General features: G+C 40.3%; 1 protein-coding gene across 1 annotated transcript in view; it reads right to left on the reverse strand.

The window, feature by feature from the left end:
- Nucleotides 1-3,675: 3,675 nt before the first annotated feature.
- LOC128659727 (oocyte zinc finger protein XlCOF6-like) overlaps nucleotides 3,676-26,288 on the reverse strand; it is a 60,045-nt gene continuing 37,432 nt past the window's right edge. The window contains exons 2-3 of the mRNA XM_053713307.1: nucleotides 23,775-23,890; nucleotides 3,676-8,113 (exon numbers count right to left, since the gene is read on the reverse strand). Coding sequence (XP_053569282.1) covers nucleotides 6,171-7,886 — 1,716 coding nt within the window. The 5' untranslated portion in view covers nucleotides 7,887-8,113; nucleotides 23,775-23,890 and the 3' untranslated portion in view covers nucleotides 3,676-6,170. The remainder of the gene's footprint in view (nucleotides 8,114-23,774; nucleotides 23,891-26,288) is intronic.

The following is a 26,288-nucleotide window of genomic DNA, read 5'->3' on the forward strand; positions in this document are numbered from 1 at the left end:
CTATTAAATAGTTAATAACTATTTAATAACTATTGTACCTAGTTAAAATAAATACAAAGTTGAATGTAAAATAAATATTAATCCTAAAATAGCTACAATGTATTTAGTTTTAAATAGGAATAATTTATTTAATGATAGTAATATTATTTCGTTTTATTTAAATTATATTTAACTTAGGGGGGTGTTAGGGTTAGATTTAGGTTTAGGGGTTAATAACTTTATTATAGTAGCGGCGACGTTGGGGGCGGCAGATTAGTGTTAGGGAGGGCAGATTAGGGGATAACACAATTTATTATAGTGTTTGCGAGACGGGAGTGCGGCGGTTTAGGGGTTAATACATTTATTATAGTGGCGACGATGTCCGGTCGGCAGATTAGGGGTTAATAAGTGTAGGTAGGTGGCGGCGACGTGGGGGGGGCAGATTAGGGGGTAATAAATATAATGTAGGGTTCAGCGATGTTAAAGGGACACTGTACCCAAAAAAATTATTTTGTGATTCAGATAGAACATGCAATTTTAACCCCTTAATGACCAACGACGTGCAGGGTACGTCCTCCAAAAAAATATCCTTAACGACCAAGGACGTACCCTGCACGTCGTTGGTCTTTGAAAGCAGTGAAAGCGATCCTGATAACTTCCAGCTGCTTTCATGTTATTGCAGTGATGCCTCGATATAGAGGCATCCTGCAATAACTTTTTTAAGCAGTCCGATGCAGAGAGAGCCACTCTGTGGCCCTCTCTGCATCGGCTATGATCGTTGGTGGGTGGGAGCGTGTCCAGGGAGGCCATCAGTAGAGGAGGGGGGGGGATCGTGCGTGCGCGCGCGTGCACGTGTGAAACTGCCCAAAAGTTAGAATTGAAGTGGAAGAGGCACAAGGTGGGACTCAGTGGGAGAGAGGGTGGGAATAAAAAATATTAATGATCTGGGAGAGGGTGGGGGGTTGGGTGTTAAGGGGGGTAAGCTACACTACAGAAAATCTTAAAATAAACTTTTGATTTCAAACTGGGTACTGGCAGACAGCTGCCAGTACCCAATATGGTGCACAATAAGGCAGAGGAGGGGGGGTAGAGAGCTGTTTGGGGGGGATCAGGGAGGTTGGGGCTAAGGGGGGGGGGTCCTACACAGCAGATTTTTTTTTTTTTTTTTTAAACTTTTATTTTAGTACTGGCAGACTTTCTGCCAGTACTTAAGATGGCAGGGACAATTGTGGGGTGGGGGAGGGAAGACAGCTGTTTGGGAGGGATCAGGGGGTGTGATGTGTCAGGTGGGAGGCTGATCTCTACACTAAAGCTAAAATTAACCCTGCAAGCTCCTTATAAGCTACCTAATTAACCCTTCACTGCTAGCCATAATACACGTGTGATGCGCAGCAGCATTTAGCGGCCTTCTAATTACCAAAAAGCAACGCCAAAGTCATATATGTCTGCTATTTCTGAACAAAGGGGATCCTAGAGAAGCATTTACAACCATGTGTGCCATAATTGCACAAGCTGTTAGTAAATAATTTCAGTGAGAAACATAAAATTGTGAAAAATGTAGCGTTTTTTTCAATTTGATCGCATTTAGGCGGTGAAATGGGGGCATGAAATATACCAAAATGTGCCTAGATCAATACTTGGGGTTGTCTACTGCACTACACTAAAGCTAAAATTAACCCTACAAGCTCCCTACATGCTCCCTAACTAACCCCTTCACTGCTGGGCATAATACACGTGTGGTGCACAGTGGCATTTAGCGGCCTTCTAATTACCAAAAAGCAACGCCAAAGCCATATATGTCTGCTATTTCTGAACAAAGGGGATCCCAGAGAAGCATTTACAACCATTTATGCCATAATTGCACAAGTTGTTTGTAAATAATTTCAGTGAGAAACCTAAAGTTTGTGAAAACATTTGTGAAAAAGTGAACGATTTTTTTTATTTGATGGCATTTGGCGGTGAAATGGTGGCATGAAATATACCAAAATGGGCCTAGATCAATACTTTGGGATGTCTTCTAAAAAAAAATATATACATGTCAGGGGATATTCAGGGATTCCTGAAAGATATCAGTGTCCCAATGTAACTAGCGCTAATTTTGAAAAAAAGTGGTTTGGAAATAGCAAAGTGCTACTTGTATTTATTGCCCTATAACTTGCAAAAAAAGCAAAGAACATGTAAACATTGGGTATTTCTAAACTCTGGACAAAATTTAGAAACTATTTAGCATGGGAGTTTTTTGGTGGTTGTAGATGTGTAACAGATTTTGGGGATCAATGTTAGAAAAAGTGTGTTTTTTCCATTTTTTTCCTCATATTTTATAATTTGTTTATAGTAAATTATAAGATATGATGAAAATAATGGTATCTTTAGAAAGTCCATTTAATGGCGAGAAAAACGATATATAATATGTGTGGGTACAGTAAATAAGTAAGAGGAAAATTACAGCTAAACACAAACACCGCAAAAATGTAAAAATAGCCTTGGTCCCAAACGGACAGAAAATGGAAAAGTGCTGTGGTCATTAAGGGGTTAAGCAACTTTCTAATTTACTCCTATTATCAATTTTTCTTCATTCTCTTGCTATCTTTATATGAAAAAGAAGACATCTAAGCTTTTTTTCTTGGTTCAGCACTCTGGACAGCAGTTTTTGATTGGTGGATGAATTTATCCACCAATCAGCAAGGACAACCTAGGTTGTTCACCAAAAATGGGCCGGCATCTAAACTTACATTCTTGCATTTCAAATAAAGATACCAAGAGAATAAAGAAGATTTGATAATAGGAGTAAATTAGAAAGTTGCTTAAAATTGCATTCTCTATCTGAATCATGAAAGAAATTTTTTGGGTACAGTGTCCCTTTAAGGGCAGCAGATTAGGGGTTAAAAAATTTTATTATAGGGTTTGCGATGTGGGGGGGGCCTCGGTTTAGGGGTTCATAGGTAGTTTATGGGTGTTAGTGTACTTTGTAGCACTGTAGTTAAGAGCTTTATGTTTCCGCGTTAGCCCATAAAGCTCTTAACTAAAGACTTTTTTTGGCGGTAGGAATCTTGTCGGTAGAGGCTGTACTGCTCACTTCTTCCAAGATATCGAGGCATCACTGCAATAACCGGAAAGCAGCTGGAAGCGAGCAGGATCGCTTCCAGCTGCTTTCCAGACCAAGGACGTACGCCACACGTCCTCGGTCATTAACTGTATTTTTTTTGAGGACGTGTGGCGTACGTCCTTGGTCATTAAGGGGTTAAATGGATTGGATAGAACATGACATTTCAATCAACTTTCCAATTTACTTATATTATCATTTGTGCTTAGTTCTCTTAGTATGTTTGTTAAAGAGTAATCCTAGGGGAACTCAGGAGCGTGCACGTATCTTCAGACAGCAGAGTTTGCAAGAACTTTTATAGCAGTGTTATACATAGTTACAAACACTGCTGCACAGAGTGCTAAATACATGTGCACGCCCCTAATCTCATATAATATCAGCCTCCTATGTTTACTCTATAACAAAGGATACCAAAAGAACAAAGCAAATTAGATTATAGAAGTAAATTGGAAAGGTGGGTAAAATCGCTGCTCTATCTGATTTATCAGCGTTTAACCTTCACTGTCAGATTTGGTTTCTGTCTTTGATGATGTTTTCCTTTTTATTCTGTGATATTTAGTTTTTAATTATACAAAAAAACACAAATACTGGTCTGGATTACAATCACTTTTTATTTGCATGAAAAAACATTGTATATCATTATATAGTAAACAGCAGCATTACATGATATATGCACACAATGGTATAAATATACCTAACACTTGTGCTCTTGATACAAAGGGATTTATCACATAATGTTCCCTTTATATATACAGTATGTGCTATTATCAGTTCTTGTGGCTTCTAACTAACATGAAAACATCTAACAGACATAATATCAAGTTACAGAACATGACACACATATTACATACCCAGTATACATGTAGGTTATAGTAGCCATTTAAATTAAACTGATTATGATCACATGACACACATATTACATACCCAGTATACATGTAGGTTATAGTAGCCATTTAAATTAAACTGATTATGATCACATGACACACATATTACATACCCAGTATACATGTAGGTTATAGTAGCCATTTAAATTAAACTGATTATGATCACATGACATACATATTACATACCCAGTATACATGTAGGTTATAGTAGCCATTTAAACTGATTATGATCACATGACACACATATTACATACCCAATATACATGTAGGTTAAAGTAGCCATTTAAATTAAACTGATTATTATCACAAATGTACCAGTTACTGATATTGTGTCTAATTAAATAAAATCAGTTCCCCCTCAGTAATTCCTCTGGTATATAACATTATAATAATATAATAATAATTTGCGATTTATATAGCGCTTTTCTCCCTGTGAGACTCAAAGCGCTTTACAAATATACCAACATAAGACATAAAAGTTAGGAGTTTCTGAAGGTCAGATAAGCGGACTGAATGCCTGATGGAAGAGGTGGGTCTTTAGCTTTTTTTTAAAAAGTCTGTAAGGACGGTGCCTCTCTGATTGTGCACGGTAAAGAGTTCCAGAAAGTAGGGGCAGCGTGGCCGAATGCTCTGGAGCCTGAGTTTGTCCTTATTCTTGGCACTGAGAGGAGGGATGTGTTGGCTGACCTAAGTGAACGGGATGGGATGTAGGGTGTCAGGAGCTCTTTCAGGTACTGTGGGTCTTGGTTGTTTAAGGCTTTAAAGGTCAGAAGGCCAGTTTTAAAATATGTTCGCCAATTAATTGGAAGCCAATGCAGGGAGTGGAGAACAGGTGTTATGTGGCAGGAGCGAGTTTGATTGGTCAGTAGTCTGGCTGCTGCGTTTTGTACCGTCTGAAGGCGATGGAGTTCTTTTTTTGGGAGGCCCAAGTAAAGTGCATTGCAGTAATCTAGCCTAGAGGATACAAATGCATGGATTAATGTTGGTATATCATCCGGTGGAATTAAGTGTTGTATCCTGGCTATGTTTTTCAGATGAAAGTAGGCAGATTTTATTACAGAGGAAATCTGCTGTTTAAAAGATAGTCCAGCGTCAATCAGCACTCCGAGGTTTTGTACCTTTGCTGAACTAACGAGTTTAGAGCCTCCAAGCTCCAGGCCAGTTGGGTGATCGTGGGATAATTGTAATGCCCGAGGTCCCCTCACCAAAAGTAACTCTGTTTTGTCCGGGTACACTTTGAGACAGCTAGCATTCATCCATTCTATGAGGTCTGTTAAGCAATTGTTTATGCGGCATGCTGGGTCTGTAGTATCTGGAGCAAAGGAGAAGTAGAGTTGTGTGTCATCAGCGTAACAATGATACCTTAGGCCATTTCGGTTAATGATGTCCCTCAGTAGTAGTAAGTGAATTGCGAATAGCATGGGAGACAGGATAGATCCTTGTGGAACTCTGCAGGCCAGTTCTGTTGGTGCTGATGAGCTTGATCCTGATATTACTCTCTGTGATCTATCAGCGAGAAAAGATTTAAACCAGTTAAGGACTGTGCCTCCTAGACCACAGATGTACTGCAAGTGCTCTATTAGAATCCTATGGTCAATGGTGTCAAATGCAGCTGAGAGATCCAGGAAGATTAGAATGGAGTAATCACCTTTGTCTTTTGCCATAACGAGATCATTTAGCACTCAGACATGTACAATGCTAAGTATCTATTGCTATAAGAAAAGGTTTATCCACATGATGTGCACATTAAATATATCTCCCAGATGTCAATCATTTGAGACTGATGATCTTGTTTATATAATTCTCTAACACTCTATTCATATAAAGACTCTTTATTCTGTAAATGTAATTATTTCCTCCCCTGTGTAAAACAAAACGTACAACGCCTAACACTGGCATATTAATAAACAACACTGGGGGTGCTTTGGTGGTGAATGGTTGTGTAACTGGTCAGTATGAGGACAAAGTTGTATAATCCTGTGTGGTGTTTGGATTCTATCACATTGATATGAGAGAAACTGAGGTGCACATATATAGAGGAACAAAGGACAGCAAGAGAGCTCTTCCAATATGGAGATTTTGTAACTGGGATTTTTGCCCTCTTTAGGATAATTGTAAAGAGGTTTGTACACTGTCTATATAAAGTTTATTTGTGTGTAAATATTTGGCATTTTGTGATACCTGACTTTAATAAAAAAAACTTTCTAAGCATGTGAAAGGTTTCTTCCCTTGTGACTCCTTTCATGAATTTTCAGATTACTTATTTGTGTAAAACTTTTTCCCCCCTCTGTACATGTGAACGGCTTTTCTCCTGTGTGACTCCTTTCATGAGTTTTTAGATTACTTATTTGTGTAAAACCTTTTCCACACTCTGTACATGTGAACGGCTTTTCCCCTGTGTGACTCCTTTCATGTCTATTCAGATGACTCTTATGTATAAAACTTTTCCCACACTCTGTACATGTGAAAGGATTTTCTTCTGTGTGACTCCTTTCATGAATTTTCAGACTTCTCTTTACTGTAAAACCTTTTCCACACACTGTACATGTGAAAGGTTTTTCTCCTGTGTGAATCCTTTCATGAGTTTTCAGATCATACTTTTCTGTAAACCTTTTTCCACACTCTGTACATGTGAAAGGCTTTTCTCCTGTGTGACTCATTGTATGAGTTTTCAGATGACTCTTTAGTGTAAATCTTTTTCCACACTCTGTACATGTGAACGGCTTTTCCCCTGTGTGAATCCTTTCATGAGTTTTCAGACAATCCATTCGTGTAAAACATTTCCCACACTCTGTACATGTGAACGGCTTTTCCCCTGTGTGAATCATTTCATGACTTTTCAGACGATCTATTCGTGTAAAACATTTTCCACACTCTGTACATGTGAACGGCTTTTCCCCTGTGTGACTCCTTTCATGACTTTTCAGATTACTCTTTAGTGTAAAACATTTTCCACACTCTGTACATGTGAAAGGCTTTTCTCCTGTGTGACTCCTTTCATGAGTTTTCAGTTCACTCTTTTTTGTAAAACATTTTCCACACTCTGTACATGTGAAAGCCTTTTCTCCTGTGTGAATCCTTTCATGAGCTTTCAGATAACTCTTTTCTGTAAAACTTTTTCCACACTCTGTACACGTGAAAGGCATTTCTCCTGTGTGACTCCTTTCATGAGTTTTCAAATGATCCATTCGTGGAAAACTTTTTCCACACTCTGTACATGTGAAAGGCTTTTCTCCTGTGTGACTCATTGTATGAGTTTTCAGATGACTCTTTAGTGTAAAACTTTTTCCACACTCTGTACACGTGAACGGCTTTTCTCCTGTGTGACTCCTTTCATGAGTTTTCAGACTACTCTTTTGTGTAAAACATTTCCCACACTTTGTGCATGTGAAAGGTTTTTCTCCTGTGTGACTCCTTTCATGAGTTTTCAGAAGATCCATTCGTGTAAAACTTTTTCCACACTCTGTACATGTGAAAGGCTTTTCTCCTGTGTGACTCATTGTATGAGTTTTCAGATGACTCTTTAGTGTAAAACTTTTTCCACACTCTGTACATGTGAACGGCTTTTCTCCTGTGTGAAACTTTTTATGAGTTTTCAGATGATTAATTTGTGTAAAACATTTACCGCACTCAGTATATGTGAACGGCTTTTCTCCTGTGTGAAACTTTTTATGAGTTTTCAGATGATTCATTTGTGTAAAACATTTACCACACTCAGTATATGTGTGTGGTTTCTCACCTGTGTGAATTTTGTGGTGTTCTAGTAGATTAGACTTACATCTAAAGCTTTTCTCACATTCTGTACATTTGAAAGGTTGCTCCTTTGTATGAATCATTTGGTTAGACTGTAGACTTTTCCTTTCTTTAATATGTTTTGAAAACTCTGTAAATGTGTGTGGTTTATCTTCTGGGATAATCATTTCACTAGATAAGGCATTAATGTTGTCCACTTGTTTGATGACTAAATTACTCTCTGTACATAATGATTGCTGCCTTATTCCTTCCAATTCACCATCTTCTTTAGATATCTGCTGTGATGTCCCCAATATTTATGAATAGTCATTGGTGTCTAAGACTTTTGGAGTTTGCGGTATCATTCTGATGCTTCCTGTAGTGAAGGATGAATATGAACTATTGATGTGTTTGTCTACATAAAAAGAAATGGAATAAAGAAAAATAAGAATGTTTATTCATTATAATATAATTCATCTCAATAAAAAACATTTTTGTATACTAAAAAATGTCTTCCGTTTTTTATTTTTAAATTTATTTACCTGTAAATCACAAATTAAAAAAGGATGAGACAGAATGTAAACATTACTACATCACAGTAAAATAAATTACCGATTACTGATAAAAACAAGTTATAGGGCCGCATTAAACCAGGTGCGTGTGAAAAATGTTCTCAGCCAGGGAACAAGTAAATCTGTATTCTAAGCAAGAGAGGTGGCATCCACCATCCTCATTTAACATTGCACAAGCAAATGCACATACAGCCCTGTCCGGCTCATGCTTAAAGGGACACTGAACCCAAATTTTTTCTTTCACGATTCAGATAGAGCATGCAATTTTAAGCAACTTCTAGTTTACTCCTATTATCAATTTTTCTTCGTTTTCTTGCTATCTTTATTTTAAAAGCAGCTATTTTAAATCTTAGCAGCTAGACCATTTTAGGTTCATCACCATGGATAGCACTTGCTTATTGGAGGCTTACATTTATCCACCAATAAGCAAGCATAACCTAGTTTCTCAAAAAAATGGGCCAGCTCCTATGCATAACATTCCTGCTTTTTAAATAAAGATAGCAAGAGAACAAAGAAAAATTGATAATAGGAGTAAATTAGAAAAATTGCATGCTCTATCTGAATCATGAAAGAAAAAAAGAAAATTTATGCTTACCTGATAAATGTATTTTTTTTTTGACACGATGAGTCCACGGATCATCTTAATTACTAAAGGGATATTCACCTCCTGGTCAGCAGGAGGTGGCAAAAAGCACCACAGCAGAGCTGTTAAATAGCTCCTCCCCTCCCTCCCACTCCAGTCTTTCGACCGAAGTTAAGGAAAGGAAAAGCCAAGGTACAGAGGTGTCTGAAGTTTATAATAACCAACAACCTGTCTTACAAGAACAGGGCGGGCCGTGGACTCATCGTGTCAAAAAAGAAATACATTTATCAGGTAAGCATAAATTTTCTTTTCTTTTTTAAGACGCAATGAGTCCACGGATCATCTTAATTACTAATGGGATCCAATACCCAAGCTAGAATACACAGATGATACAGGAGGGACAAGACAGGGCACCTAAACGGAAGGCACCACTGCTTGAAAAACCTTTCTCCCAAAAGCGGCCTCAGCCGAGGCAAACGTTTCAAATTTGTAGAATTTTTAAAAAGTGTGCAGAGAGGACCAAGTTGCAGCCTTGCAAATCTGTTCCACAGAAGCTTCATTTTTGAATGCCCATGAGGAAGCAACAGCCCTCGTGGAATGAGCCGTAACCTTCTCGGGAGGCTGCTGTCCAGCAGTCACATATGCAAAAGGTATGATACTCTTCAGCCAAAAAGAAAGAGAAGCAGCCGTAGCTTTTTGTCCCTTACGTTTTCCTGAGAAAATCACAAACAAAGAAGAAGACTGACGAAAGTCCTTAGTCCCCTGCAGGTAAATCTTTAAAGCACGGACCACATCCAAATTGTGCAGAAGTCGTTTCTTCTGAGAAGAAGGATTAGGACACAGAGAAGGAACAACAATCTCCTGATTAATGCTCCGATCAGTAACAACCTTAGGAAGAAATCCTAATTTTGTACGTAAAACCACCTTGTCTGAATGGAAAATAAGGTAAGGAGACTCATACTGCAATGCCGAGAGCTCTGATGCTCTTCAAGCAGAAGAAATAGCAAGAAGAAATAAAACTTTCCAAGATAACAACTTAATATCTAAGGAATGCATAGGCTCAAACGGAGCCCCTTGTAAAACTTTGAGAACTAAATTAAGACTCTTGAGGAGGAGTAACTGGTTTGAACACAGGCCTTATCCTGACCAAGGCCTGACAAAATAATTGTATATCTGGGACATCCGCCAGACGTTTGTGTAACAACATAGATAAGGCCGAGATTTGACCCTTTAGGGAACTCGTCGATAAACCCTTCTCCAAACCCTCTTGGAGAAAAGACAAAATTCTAGGAATCCTAACTCCTCTACTCCATGAGTAGCCCTTGGATTCACACCAATAGAGATATTTACGCCAAATCTTATGGTAAATCCTTTTAGTTACAGGCTTACGAGCCTGAATCATGGTCTCTATGACCGAATCAGAAAACCCCCGCTTGGATAAAAAGGAAATTTATGCTTACCTGATAAATTTATTTATTTTACGATGTACCGAGTCCATGGGTTTCATCCTTACTTGTGGGATATTAACCTCCTGTTAACAGGAAGTGGCAAAGAGCACCACAGCAGAGCTGCAATATAGCTCATCCCTTAACTCCTCCCCCCAGTCATTCGACCGCAGGCATAGGAAGAGAAAGGGAAAAACTAAAAAGGTGCAGAGGTGACTGACGTTTAGAAAAATTTTAAATCCTGTCTCAGTGACAGGGTGGGCCGTGGACTTGGAACATCGTAAAAGAAATACATTTATCAGGTAAGCATAAATTTCCTTTTCTTTTACAAGATGTACCGAGTCCACGGGTTTTATCCTTACTTGTGGGATACCAATACCAAAGCATTAGGACACGGATGAAAGGGAGGGACAAGACAGGAACCTAAACAGAAGGCACCACTGCTTGAAGAACCTTTCTCCAAAAAATAGCCTCAGAAGAAGCAAAAGTATCAAATTTGTAAAATTTGGAAAAAGTATGAAGGCAAGACCAAGTCACTGCCTTACAAATCTGTTCAACAGAAGCATCGTTCTTGAAAGCCCAAGTGGAAGCCACAGCCCTGATGGAATGGGCCGTAATCCTTTCAGGAGGCTGCTGTCCAGCAGTCTCATAAGCCATATGGATAATGTTTTTGAGCCAAAATGAAAGAGAGGTCGCCGTAGCCTTTTGACCTCTCCGTCTACCAGAGTAAACAACAAAGAGAGAAGATGTTTGACGGAATTCTTTAGTTGCTTGCAAATAAAATTTTAAAGCACTGACCACGTCCAGATTATGCAACAGACGTTCCTTCTTAGAGGAAGGATTAGGACACAAGGAAGGAACCACAATTTCTTGATTAATATTCTTATTTGAACAAACCTTTGGAAGGAAACCAGGCTTAGTACGCAAAACCACCTTATTTGAATGGAATATAAGATAAGGTGAATCACATTGTAACGCAGAAAGCTCAGAAACTCTTTGAGTAGAAGAGATAGCAACAAGAAACAAAACTTTCCAAGATAACAGTTTAACATCTAAGGAATGCATGGGTTCAAACGGAACCCCTTGAAGAAAATTGAGAACTAAATTCAAGCTCCATGGCGGAGCAATAGGTCTAAACACAGGCTTGATTCTGATTAAAGCCTGACAAAAAGCCTGAACGTCTGGAACATCTGCCAGACGCTTATGAAGCAAATTGACAAAGCAGAAATCTGTCCCTTTAAGGAACTAGCTGAAAGACCTTTCTCCAATCCTTCTTGGAGAAAGGGCAGAATACTAGGAATCCAAACTTTACTCCATGAGTAACCTCTGGATTCGCACCAATAAAGATATTTACTCCATATCTGATGGTAAATCTTCCTAGTGACAGGCTTGCGAGCCTGAATCAGAGTATCAATGACCGACTCAGAGAATCCTTGCCTTGATAAAATCAAACGTTCAATCTCCAGGCAGTCAGTTGCAAAGAAGTTAGATTTGGATGTAGGAACGGACCTTGGATGAGAAGATCCTTCCTCAATGGTAGTTTCCACGGAGGTAGAGACGACATGTCCACTAGATCCGCATACCAGGTCCTGCGTGGCCATGCAGGAGCTATTAGAATCACTGAAGCCCTCTCCTGTTTGATTCTTGCAATCACAGGTGGCAGGAGAGGAAAAGGTGGAAACACATAGCCAGGTTGAACGACCAAGGTACTGCTAGAGCATCTATCAGTGCCTCCTTGGGGTCCCTTGATCTGGACCCGTAAAGAGGAAGTTTGGCATTCTGTCGAGATGCCATCAGATCCAATTCCGGTGTGCCCCATTGATGAATCAAAGCAGCAAACACCTCCGGGTGGAGTTCCCACTCCCCTGGATGAAAAGTCTGACGACTTAGGAAATATGCTTCCCAGTTCTCTACTCCTGGGATGTAGATCGCAGAGAGATGGCAAGAGTGAGACTCTGCCCATCGGATTATTTTCTATACTTCTATCATCACTAGAGAACTCCTTGTTCCCCCCTGATGATTGATATATGCCACAGTCGTGATGTTGTCCGACTGGAATCTTATGAATTTGGCTGCAGCCAACTGAGGCCACGCCTGAAGCGCGTTGAATATCGCTCTCAGTTCCAGAATATTGATCGGTAGTTGAGACTCCGCCTGAGTCCACACACCCTGAGCCTTCAGGGAATTCCAGACTGCACCCCAGCCCAGCAGGGTGGCGTCCGTCGTTACTACAACCCAAGATGGCCTGCAAAAGCACATCCCCTGGGACAGGTGGTCTTGAGACAACAACCACTGAAGAGAATCTCTGGTCTCCTGGTCCAGATTTATTGGAGGAGACAAATTCGCATAATCCTCATTCTACTGCCTGAGCATGCACAGTTGTAGTGGTCTGAGATGAAAGCGCGATATCCATTGCCGCTACCACTGTTGGCTGGTGAAGGGACTGCAGAACTCGGCAAGTATTTAGAATCTTTGATTTTCTGACCTCCGTCAGAAATATTTTCATGTTTACTGAATCTAGTAGAGTACTCAGGAATGGAACTCTTGTTAGAGGGACTAGTGAACTCTTTTCCACGTTCACTTTCCAACTGTGAGTTCTTAGAAAAGACAACACGATGTCCGTGTGAGATTTGGACAGAAGATAGGTTGACGCCTGGATCAAGATATCGTCCAGATAGGGCGCCACTGCTATACCTCACTGTCTGAGAACCGCCAGAAGGGACCCTAGAACCTTTGTGAAGATCTTGGGAGCCGTGGCCAACCCGAAGGGAAGAGCCACAAACTGATAATGCTTGTCCTGGAAGGTGAACCTCAGGAACTGATGATGACCCTTGTGAATAGGAATGCGAAGGTACGCGTCCTTCAGATATACAGTGGTCATGTATTGATCCTCCTGGATCACTGGCAATATCGTTACGAATGGTCTCCATCTTGAACGATGGGACTCTGAGAAACTGGTTTAGAAACTTGAGATCTAAAATTGGTCTGAAGGTTCCCTCTTTTTTGGGAACCATGAAGAGATTTGAATAAATCCTGCCCCTGTTCCAGTTTTGGAACTGGGCAAATTACACCCATGGTGTAGAGGTCTTCTACACAGCGTAAGAACACCTCTCTTTTTGTCTGGTCTACAGACAAGCGAGAAAGATGAAATCTTCCCCTGGGTAGACAATCCTTGAATTCCAGCTGGTATCCCTGGGTCACAATTTCTAATGCCCAGGGATCCTGTACGACCCTTGCCCAAGCCTGAGCAAAGAAAGAGAGTCTGCCCCCTACTAGATCCGGTCCCGGATCGGGGGCTGCCCCTTCATGCTGTCTAGGTAGCAGCAGTGGGCTTCTTGTTTTGTTTACCTTTATTCCAGGCCTGGTTAGGTCTCCAGATCGACTTGGATTGAGTAAAGTTCCCTTCCTGCCTAGCAGAGGAACCGGGCGTTGAGGAAACACCTCTAAAGTTTCGAAAGGAAAGAAAATTATTTTGTCTACCCCTCGTCTTAAGGGATTTGTCCTGAGGCAGGGCATGTCCCTTACCTCCAGTAATGTCAGAAATTATTTCCTTCAGTTCAGGCCCAAATAGGGTCTTACCCTTGAAGGGAATAGATAAAAGTTTACATTTAGACGATACGTCAGCAGACCAAGACTTTAGCCATAACGCTCTGCGTGCTAGAATGGCAAAACCTGCATTTTTCACTGCTAATTTTGCAATCTGAAAAGCAGCGTCGGTAATAAAAGAGTTAGCCAACTTAAGGGCCTTAATTCTGTCCAGAATTTCCTCTAAGGGGGTCTCTACTTTCAGAGACTCCTCCAGGGCGTCAAACCAAAAAGCCGCTGCCGTAGTTACTGGAGCAATGCAGGCCGTCGGCTGTAGGAGAAAACCTTGTTGGACAAACAATTTCTTTAGAAGACCCTCTAATTTTTTATCCATGGGGTCTTTGAAAGCACAACTGTCCTCAATGGGAATTGTTGTACGCTTTGCTGGCGTGGAAATAGCTCCTTCTACCTTAGGGACAAGTTGCCAGGAGTCCCGCATGGTATCAGATATTGGAAACATTTTCTTAAAATTAGGAGGGGGGGGGGGGACGGTATACCTGGTCTATCCCATTCCCTCTTAACAATTTCCGCAATCCTCTTAGGAACTGGAAATACGTCCGTGTAAGAAGGCACTTCTAAATATTTATCCATCTTGCACAATTTTTCTTGGGGAATTGTGATAGGATCGCAATCGTCTAGAGTTGCCAAAACCTCCCTGAGCAACAGGCGGAGGTGTTCTAATTTAAATTTAAAGGACGGAGTGTCCGAGTCAATATGAGGAATTGGGTTCCCTGATTCTGAACATTCTCCCTCAGACATAAAATCCCTAACCCCCACATCAGAGCATAGTGAAGGGGCATCGGAAATAGGCACTAAGGCATCAGAAGGTTCAGCATTTGTCTCTAAACCTGACCTACTGCGTTTACCTTGCAAACCTGGCACTTTAGACAGCACCTCTGTAAAGGTGTTAGACATTACTGCCGCCATATCCTGTAGAGTAAAAGAAGTAGACGCACTAGAAGTACTTGGCGACTCTTGTGCAGGAGTAATGGGTTGAGACACTTGAGATCATTAGGTGGCATGTCATGGTTCTCTTCAGACTGAGAATCATCTTTAGACACACTATCAATACCTAAGATATGATCTTTACAGTGTAGGGCCCTGTCGGTACAAGTAGGACACAATGTAAGGGGGGGTTCCACAACAACCTCTAAACACATGGAGCACTGACTTTCTTCAATGTCAGACATGTTGAACAGACTAATAAGCACAGTACAAGTCTTGGAAAACCTTTATTGTTTGAGAAAAAACTATTTTTGAAAAGCCGTTACTGTACCTTTAAGAAAATAAAATGTACACAAAAACTGCAAAAGTGCCTAAACGTTAATGAAAATGGCCAATTTTGCTAGGGAAGGTATCTATGGGCTATATGGTATTGCACCCAAGTATGGACCAGATTTAACCCTTGCTTGGGGAGAAAGCTGCGGCATAACTTGACCCTCGTCATTAGACCCTTGGGCAGCATCCATTTTTTAAAAGGTTTGCTCAGAAAAAAATCTTTTCCCTATAATTTAAAGTCCTCTCAATACATGTGGGACAGAAAGGGATTGGTGGTTCCACATTAGCTTGAAAACACAAAGAGCAAGAAACATTTTGTAAGGCCCCTTGGTCTATACTTATTCACAATTGACTTTTTTATATGATAAAAATGTTAAACCCAAAAGACGTTACTGTTTCTTTAATTTCAAAGTGACCACTTGTTTACTTTAAGGCCTGTAAAGTTCAGTGTGTTTTGGAAAAAGCCGGTCCTGGCATAAGGGAAAACTGCATAGCAAGATAAACAGATCTTCATTGAAGTTCTGCTGATTGAAGATTTTCCCTGGAAAGCAAAACCTCAAAGTCTGGAATAGACAGCGCTCCCATACTTGAGCAAGTTATTCCATACACGGCATTGGAGACATCAAGGCAGGCTGCGTTTATCCGGACAATATTGCAAGGCTTCGAAACAGATGATCCCAAACAATTGAATTGAAAACTTTTTCTGCATCAACTGCATCTGATATCTGGACCTTCTGAGGATTTCCAACTGCTTTTGTGCCAAGGACACAGTGAGCTGGACCACTGCAAAAGTTTCAGTCTGCTACACATGCACCAGCTGGGTGCTTTTTGTTTGTGAGTATCCTACTCATCTGTGTTGCTGTGTTTCATTCATTTCCCTGGCGATATTAGGCCATGTTGGCGCCTCTGTGTTTTACTCTTTTTCAAGTTAATTTTGCTACCAAAATATGCCAAAAGAAGAAAAAACACCTCTGAACCCCAGCAACCGTGCCGAGGTGCTCCTACTTGACCGAAAAACGGGTGCCTATGTTTCCGCTCAGCGCTGCAGTAGCCAATTCTCATCCGTTGCATTGCAGTATTAACCTCAATCCGGAGCGCTACAGTACAGATTTTCCAACCGGTGCTAGAAACGCATGCTCTACACGGACCATGCGTTTCAAAGCAACACCTCAGAATATGTGATCTGAGTAACTTCTTGCCCGATGCGCAAGTGAATTGGCACGAACTCGGAAGCTCCACCCATCGTGGGCGTATCACATCAGGAGGAAAAACTCAGTTCCGTTTTAGCACATAAATACATGATTTCTGAGCAAAGGATTCTTGAATAAAGTGAAACCCACCAGAGAAATGGTCCACAGCCCCAGTGCCTGCATAGAAATGCTGTCCCAATACCTCTCCAGACTAGGAGAGTCCTTAGTGTCCCAATATAAGTGCCTTCCTATTGCACTTAATAACAATAATGGTGTGCTTACTCCTTTCTGGTTCCCCCCAGAAAATATATAAAGTAGCACTTACCTTAACTTCTGCCTGACAGCTAGGCAGTGATGTGCGGTGACGTCAGCGGCTAGTGAGGCACTGACAATGATACGCACAAGAATCACACACACACACACATTATATATATATATATGTGTGTGTGTGTGTGTGTGTGTGTGTGTGTGTGTGTGTGTGTGTGTATATATATATATATATATATATATATATATATATATATATATACACACATACATATACATATCACTAAATTACTGGCACCAACAAATATTTTGCACCTGAAAAAAGTTAGTTATGTTCACCTACAGCACAGGGCTCAAATTGTGACCCTCCAGAGGTTTTGGAACTAGATTTCCCAGCTGAAATGGTGGCTGAGCATTATGGGAAATAGCACCTAACACAAGTACTGGACTCACACACACAGACCCACACACAAACAGATGCACACACACAGACAGACCCCCACACACACAGACAGGCAGACAGAAACACACACTCAGACAGACCCCCCCCCACACACAAAGACACACACAGGGACAGACCCACAAACACAGACCCCTTCCAAACAGACACACACACGCACACACAGACCCAAACAAACACACAGGGGGACACACAGGGACAGACCCACACACACAGAAAAATCCACACACATACACACAGACCCACACACACAGACAGGCAGACCCACACACACAGACCCCCCAAACACACAGACATACAGTCACACAAACACATCCACACACAGACAGACAAACCCACACACACAGACCCCCCCAAACCCACACAGACAGACAGTCACACACACAGACTCAACACACACACTGTACATATTAAGTGTTGTGTTCTGCCTCATGCAGGGATAGATAAAGGAGGGGAGTTTTAAAAATAAAAACAGAAATAATTCAATATATAGTAAAAAATGAAGCACTACTAGTACCACTGAGCACTCTTCACTAAGTTCACTTGACTCACTGACTTAAACAGACTTGTATACTAAGCTTACAAATGCACACACAGTGTTTATAAAAAGCCATGTGCTTATTTATATTTAATATTTATATTTATTTAAAAAAAGCATAGAGTTGAATGCAATTTGTAAATACAAATAAGGAATATGGCTGTTCATGCACGGTTGTCACCTGTGAGCCGCTTACTAAATATGCAAATCCAGTACTCATAACTCCTGGAAATAGATAAATATTTGGGGTTAGAGATAAGAGATGTGGTTATTTTTAGGGTTTGGGATAAAGGCTAAGAGAGGTTTTGCAATTCATAATCAGCAGCAATGTTGCCAGCTACATTTCTGTGCTGACAATATTTCTGTGACCAGTGGCCAATATGCCATAGTGATATTTTCACTGTAATATCTTTACATTTTCCCCTATTTCCAATAAGAACCAGAGCTACAAATCAGCAAATTCATTCTATTCCCCCAGAAAGGACAGGAATGACCCAGGCACAATGTCAACTGCATGCATTAGTGATGTGCTGTGTGTGTTGCAATGCAAACTGACAGTGGAAATGTAATATGAGATCTATTCTACACAATAGCTAGATGTGTAGGGAAGGCTTACAAAGGCAGGCAGAGTGCTCTTAAAGGGACACTCAATCAAAATTAAACTTTCATTATTCAGATAGAGCATGCAATTTTAAACAACTTTCTAATTTACTTCCATTAACAAAATGTGCACAGTCTTTTTATATTTAAACTTTTTGAGTCACCAGCTCCAACTGAGCATGTGCAAGAATAAGTGTGTATGCATTTGTGAATGGCTGATTGCTGTCACATGGTACATGTATGCATTTGGGATTGGCCGATGGCTGTCACATGGTACAGGGGGAGTGGAAAAAGACAACTTTTAAAATTGTCAGAAAAAAAAATCTACTACTCATTTGAAGTTCAGACTAAGTGCTATTGCATTGTCTTGTTATGTTGCATTTGTTGATTATGCAAACCTACAGTGTTGACTGGTCCTTTAATTTACAAGGTGCCACAGCTACTGCATTCCATTGATAAGCAGTGTTCATTAAAGGGACAGTCAACACCAGAATTTTTGTTGTTTTAAAAGATAGATAATCCCTTTATTACCCATTCCCCAGTTTTGCACAACCAACACAGTTATAATAATATACTTTTTACCTCTGTGATTAACTTGTATCTAAGCATCTTCTGACAGCCCCCTGATCACATGACATTTTATTTATTATCGTTTGACTTTCATTTTAGCCAATTAGTGCAGTGTCTGCCACAATCCACGGGCTTGCTCACAATGTTATCTATAGGGTTTACCTGAACTAGCTCTCCCCTGCTGTGAAAAGCAAATACAAAAGCATGTGATTAGAGGCGGCCTTCAAGGGCTTAGACATTATCATATGAGCCTTCCTAGGTCTAGCTTTCAACTAAGAATACCAAAAGAAAAAAGAAAAATTGGTGATAAAAGTAAATTGGAAAGTTGTTTAAAATTACATGCCCTATTTGAAACATGAAAGTATTTTTTGGACTTGACTGTCCCTTTAAAATCCCCAGGCATCAAAGAGGTTAACTAGTAATTGATAACACAGAAAATAGTGCACTCCCTAATTACATACATGCACCTTTTCAAGTAGAGATCCACAATCCATGAGAAAACACAGGTTAGAGTTAGAGTATCCTTACATAGCAAACTAAGAAGGGGGGCACATTCCTTACATAGCACTAAGCAGCAGGAGGATGACGGGCTCTTCCCTGAGAACGCTACTCAGCGCTACTGAGGGAAGGATCTCATCACATAGCCATACTGCTGCAGTGAGAACTTGCTTAACAACACAGAGTGCCCAGGAGGAGAGATGATCCTGAAATAAAGTATATTGCAGCCGGGGGACACACACTGTTGTGAGGTCAGTAGGGGGCTAGGGCCTCATGCAATTCCATATGCTGAGCCCCGTTAAGAGAAAGCGCTGAGCTCAGCATATGGAATTGCATGAGGTCCCTAGCCCCCTACTGACCTCACAACAGTGTGTGTCCCCCGGCTGCAATATACTTTATTTCAGGATCATCTCTCCTCCTGGGCACTCTGTGTTGTTAAGCAAGTTCTCACTGCAGCAGTATGGCTATGTGATGAGATCGTGACATGATGTTATTTTTTTCCTGATCTAAGGGACTGAAGATTCAGAATCATTAGCATTTCCCTTTAGAAAATAGCCATACTGTATTACTGCTGCAGTGAGAACTTGCTTAATAACACAGAGTGCCCAGGAGGAGAGATGATCCTGAAATAAAGTATATTGCAGCCGGTGGACACTGTGTAGTGTACGTTCTTCTGAGTGACTGCTCTGCTGACTGCTCCCCTCCCCCCCATGCTATACACACTCAGTCACTCGCATACCCTCTCAGGAGGGTATGCGAGTGACTGAGTGTGTATAGCATGGGGGGGAGGGGATTGGGGAATAGACCTTGATGACCCAAATAAGCTATTATTATTTACCGGTCTGTCTACTCTGACACCGGTCTCAGTCACAGTGACACAAAGTTCCATGTGGGACAGACTCCCTCGGCAGGCACTCTCTTGCTGCAGCTCCCCATGCTCACTAGTTCCTGCCAACAGCCGTCCCACGTCACTGCTTCAAACAAGCCCGGCCGGCACGCCTCCTCAGCAGCACTGATGCTGATTGGCTGTGGTCACCTCCATCTCATAGAGGCGGTTTAGAGAACCGCCTCTATTGGAGAGAGGCATGGGCCCGGTGAGACACCACTGGGTGGCGCTAGCTCATAGTGAGCACTAAACAGTAGTCAGCATCCATGTTGCGCAATTAATGGAGGGCAGCGGAGCAGCTCACTGCCTCTTAATTGCGCAACATGGATGAATGGCAATGGATGGTATTGCATCTGTGGAGCCGGCAAGGGGGGGTGTGTGGTCACAAAATGTAAAAAAAAAATTACACTACTTTTTTTTATTTTTTTAATCATAAATAAAAACTTATTTTTCTGATTGGACAGGGGAGGCACTGCCTCCCTTGCCTCCTATTACTGCACGTCACTGCAGCTAGGCAGCTCACAGGCTTAAGAGGTCCTCTCCCTCCCATTGACCTGTGGAAAAAAGGCATGCTGAGTAATCTTTTCCTCAGACTAAAGCATACAGGGTAGCAAAAATACATGGGAGGCGCAGTGAGAATTATGCCCCACAAGTTCCCATTGCTCTAAAGCCACCAAAGCTCTACCGAAGAGACTTATATGGACTACGGCTACACCCTAGGACAAAGCAGCACAATCTTGCACTACTCACTTTACTACCTCCTATCACTAACGTAGGCAAAGAGAATGACTGGAGTGGGAGGGAAGGGAGGAGCTATTTAACAGCTCTGCTGTGGTGCTCTTTGCCGCCTCCTGCTGACCAGGAGGTGAATATCCCATTAGTAATTAAGATGATCCGTGGACTCATCGTGTCTTAAAAAAGAAATTTGGGTTTAGTGTCCCTTTAACCAGTTGGGTAAGAACATGTCTTAATCCTCACAAACTAATAATCAGTGTGAAATGTTTTGAGAGGGTGTGGTTGTTTGATTTATATAAACAGCCAAAAACTTTATTAGTTTAATAATACTCACTGTAAAATTAATCACACAAATCAGTGGTGGTTCTGGGGTGGGAAACACTGGGGGGGGGGTGGGTGTAAAACACATGGGAACAAGATAGGCATAAGTGTAGTTATTGGTGTTCCATGAGCGAGGTCAGGGCAGGGGAAGGTGGAGTTGCAGGTGATCTGAGTAATGAACCAGGTCTGGGGGTGAGGTTAGGCAGTTGTTAGACATGGTCTGTCTATAAGGACAGAGGGGGGGAGTAGTATTTTTTACCCTCCTCCTCAGTCCTATAGGAGTTGCTCCTTCTTTATAACGTCACTGACACAAATGTTCTTAAAGATTCAGATATAAATATAATAGTTTATATTTGTTTAAAGGGACACTGAACCCAATTTTTTTTCTTTCGTGATTCAGATAGAGCATGCAATTTTAAGCAACTTTCTAATTTACGCCTATTATCAATTTTTCTTCGTTCTCTTGTTATCTTTATTTGAAAAAGAAGGCATCTAAGCTTTTTTGGGGTTCAGAACTCAGGATAGCACTTTTTTATTGGTGGATGAATTTATGCACCAATCAGCAAGGACAACCCAGGTTGTTCACCAAAAATGGGCCGGCATCTAAACTTACATTCTTGCATTTCAAATAAAGATACCAAGTGAATGAAGAAAATTTGATAATAGGAGTAAATTAGAAAGTTGCTTAAAATTTCATGCTCTATCTGAATCAAGAAAGAAACAAATTGGGTTCAGTGTCCCTTTAATGAGTGATCTATTCTGTTTTCCCAGTAAATAAAGTCAGTATAATATCATGCCTCCCAACATTTCAAAATTTAAAAGAGGGAGACCCCCCTGCGGCAAAAATTAAAATGTGGTGGGCAGGAGCAGGGGCGGGGCTTAAAAAAAAATCATAAGACCAAAGTAATATAAATAAAATTCTAAATAAAGTCATATATTTTAATACTCTTAGGCAGCAAATCAAACACAAGCTCAAACCACTAGTATAGCCATGTGACCTCTGTATTTAATTAGCCTTTGCAGAGACAGCGCTAAATATTTTTATATTAATTGGGCATTTAATAATAGATTCTTTAAAACTGCTCTCTGAATTCCCTATTAATATTCTAGATTCTGGCCTTTAAAGTCAGCAAAAATGCACAGTAACACACTACATAGCATACACATCTATGCAGATACACACACACTACATAGCATACACTTATACATACAGATACACACTTATACATGCAGATACACACACACTACATAGCATACACTTATACATACAGATACACACACACTACATAGCATACACTTATACATGCAGATACACACACACACTTATACATGCAGATACACACACTTATACATACAGATACACACACACTACATAGCATACACTTATACATGCAGATACACACACACACTACATAGCATACACTTATACATGCAGATACACACACTACATAGCATACACTTATACATGCAGATACACACACACTACATAGTATACACTTACACATGCAGATACACACACACACTACATAGCATACACTTATACATGCAGATACACACATACTACATAGCATACACTTATACATGCAGATACACACACATTAAATAGCATACACTTATACATGCAGATACACACACACTACATAGCATACACCTATACATGCAGATACACACACACACACACACACACTTATACATACAGATACACACACACACTACATAGCATACATTTATACATACAGTTACACACACACACACACTACATAGCATAAATGTATACATGAGATACACACACACTTTATAGATACAGATACACACACACTACATAGCATACATTTATACATACAGATACACACACACACACACTACATAGCATACATTTACACATGCAGATACACACACACTACATAGCATACACTTACACATGCAGATACACACACACCTTATAGATACAGATACACACACACTACATAGCATACACTTATACATGCAGATACACACACACTACGTAGCATACACTTATACATGCAGATACACACACACTACATAGCATACATTTATACATACAGTTACACACACACACACACTACATAGCATAAATGTATACATGCAGATACACACACCTTATAGATACAGATAGACACACACACTACATCATATATGGGTATCTGTAACTCATTGTATGGGGTCCTGGGGTTGGCAAGCACATTAGCTGGCAGTCTGCGGCTGCCACTGTTCGTTACCCTGGTGTTAGCACTGCTCATTGTATAAAACTGAAGGCATGCTAGTATTATCACCAGGGGTTAGACGTCATCACTACCAGGGGTTAGAGGTCACCATTACCTGAGGTCAGAGGGTATACAGCCTTCTTACTGCTGCTTAACCCACACACCATTCCTTTTACACAGGGAATCTAACAGGTATCTAATAGAATTTAAATGCATGGGGACAGATGGCTAGCAACCTGGGACAGCGGGACAGACCCCTATAATCGGTACTGTCCCACGGAAATCGGGACAGTTGGGGGGTATGGAATATCTATTTTACTCACCTAACACATATGAGTTCATGCTGATAACAGGCTCCAATGTCTGTGCTGAGGAAGAAGGCTCCCTTATTCACTCCAGTTACATCATTACCTGATATCTCTCAGTGCTCTGGCCGTGTCTGTAAAAAGTATATTAAATGGTTTAGACAGATAATAATAAATAATGGTTCTGATTAACTGTACGTATGGTATAATTAAAGGCACACATAACAATTCATGTGATACAGATCAGCTGTTTAGGTTATTACATATGTGCTATTGACTCAGCACAAGCATTTAGTACAGTTAGCCCTGTGAGTGTTATAATTACATTACATGTGATACAGATCAGCTGATTAGGTTATTACATATGTGCTATTGATTCAGCACAAGCATTTAGTACAGTTAGCGCTGTGGGTGTTATAATTACATTGCATGTGATACAGATCAGCTGATTAGGTTATTACATATGTGCTATTGATTCAGCACAAGCATTTAGTACAGTTAGCGCTGTGAGTGTTATAATTACATTGCATGTGATACAGATCAGCTGATTAGGTTATTACATATGTGCTATTGACTCAGCACAAGCATTTAGTACAGTTAGCTCTGTGAGTGTTATAATTACATTACATGTGATACAGATCAGCTGTTTAGGTTATTACATATGTGCTATTGATTCAGCACAAGCATTTAGTACAGTTAGCTCTGTGAGTGTTATAATTACATTGCATGTGATACAGATCAGCTGTTTAGGTTATTACATATGTGCTATTGATTCAGCACAAGCATTTAGTACAGTTAGCTCTGTGAGTGTTATAATTACATTGCATGTGATACAGATCAGCTGTTTAGGTTATTACATATGTGCTATTGATTCAGCACAAGCATTTAGTACAGTTAGCTCTGTGGGTGTTATAATTACATTACATGTGATACAGATCAGTTGTTTAGGTTATTACATATGTGCTATTGATTCAGCACAAGCATTTAGTACAGTTAGCGCTGTGGGTGTTATAATTACATTGCATGTGATACAGATCAGCTGTTTAGGTTATTACATATGTGCTATTGATTCAGCACAAGCATTTAGTACAGTTAGCGCTGTGGGTGTTATAATTACATTGCATGTGATACAGATCAGCTGATTAGGTTATTACATATGTGCTATTGATTCAGCACAAGCATTTAGTACAGTTAGCGCTGTGGGTGTTATAATTACATTGCATGTGATACAGATCAGCTGATTAGGTTATTACATATGTGCTATTGACTCAGCACAAGCATTTAGTACAGTTAGCGCTGTGGGTGTTATAATTACATTGCATGTGATACAGATCAGCTGTTTAGGTTATCACATATGTGCTATTGATTCAGCACAAGCATTTAGTACAGTTAGCTCTGTGAGTGTTATAATTACATTGCATGTGATACAGATCAGCTGATTAGGTTATTACATATGTGCTATTGATTCAGCACAAGCATTTAGTACAGTTAGCGCTGTGGGTGTTATAATTACATTGCATGTGATACAGATCAGCTGTTTAGGTTATTACATATGTGCTATTGATTCAGCACAAGCATTTAGTACAGTTAGCTCTGTGGGTGTTATAATTACATTGCATGTGATACAGATCAGCTGTTTAGGTTATTACATATGTGCTATTGATTCAGCACAAGCATTTAGTACAGTTAGCGCTGTGGGTGTTATAATTACATTGCATGTGATACAGATCAGCTGATTAGGTTATTACATATGTGCTATTGATTCAGCACAAGCATTTAGTACAGTTAGCGCTGTGGGTGTTATAATTACATTGCATGTGATACAGATCAGCTGATTAGGTTATTACATATGTGCTATTGACTCAGCACAAGCATTTAGTACAGTTAGCGCTGTGGGTGTTATAATTACATTGCATGTGATACAGATCAGCTGATTAGGTTATTACATATGTGCTATTGATTCAGCACAAGCATTTAGTACAGTTAGCGCTGTGGGTGTTATAATTACATTGCATGTGATACAGATCAGCTGATTAGGTTATTACATATGTGCTATTGATTCAGCACAAGCATTTAGTACAGTTAGCTCTGTGAGTGTTATAATTACATTGCATGTGATACAGATCAGCTGTTTAGGTTATTACATATGTGCTATTGACTCAGCACAAGCATTTAGTACAGTTAGCGCTGTGGGTGTTATAATTACATTGCATGTGATACAGATCAGCTGTTTAGGTTATCACATATGTGCTATTGATTCAGCACAAGCATTTAGTACAGTTAGCTCTGTGAGTGTTATAATTACATTGCATGTGATACAGATCAGCTGATTAGGTTATTACATATGTGCTATTGATTCAGCACAAGCATTTAGTACAGTTAGCGCTGTGGGTGTTATAATTACATTGCATGCGATACAGATCAGCTGTTTAGGTTATTACATATGTGCTATTGATTCAGCACAAGCATTTAGTACAGTTAGCTCTGTGGGTGTTATAATTACATTGCATGTGATACAGATCAGCTGTTTAG

Source organism: Bombina bombina, chromosome 5 (genome assembly GCF_027579735.1).
Source record: "Bombina bombina isolate aBomBom1 chromosome 5, aBomBom1.pri, whole genome shotgun sequence".
In the NCBI taxonomy this organism is placed as follows: domain Eukaryota; kingdom Metazoa; phylum Chordata; class Amphibia; order Anura; family Bombinatoridae; genus Bombina; species Bombina bombina.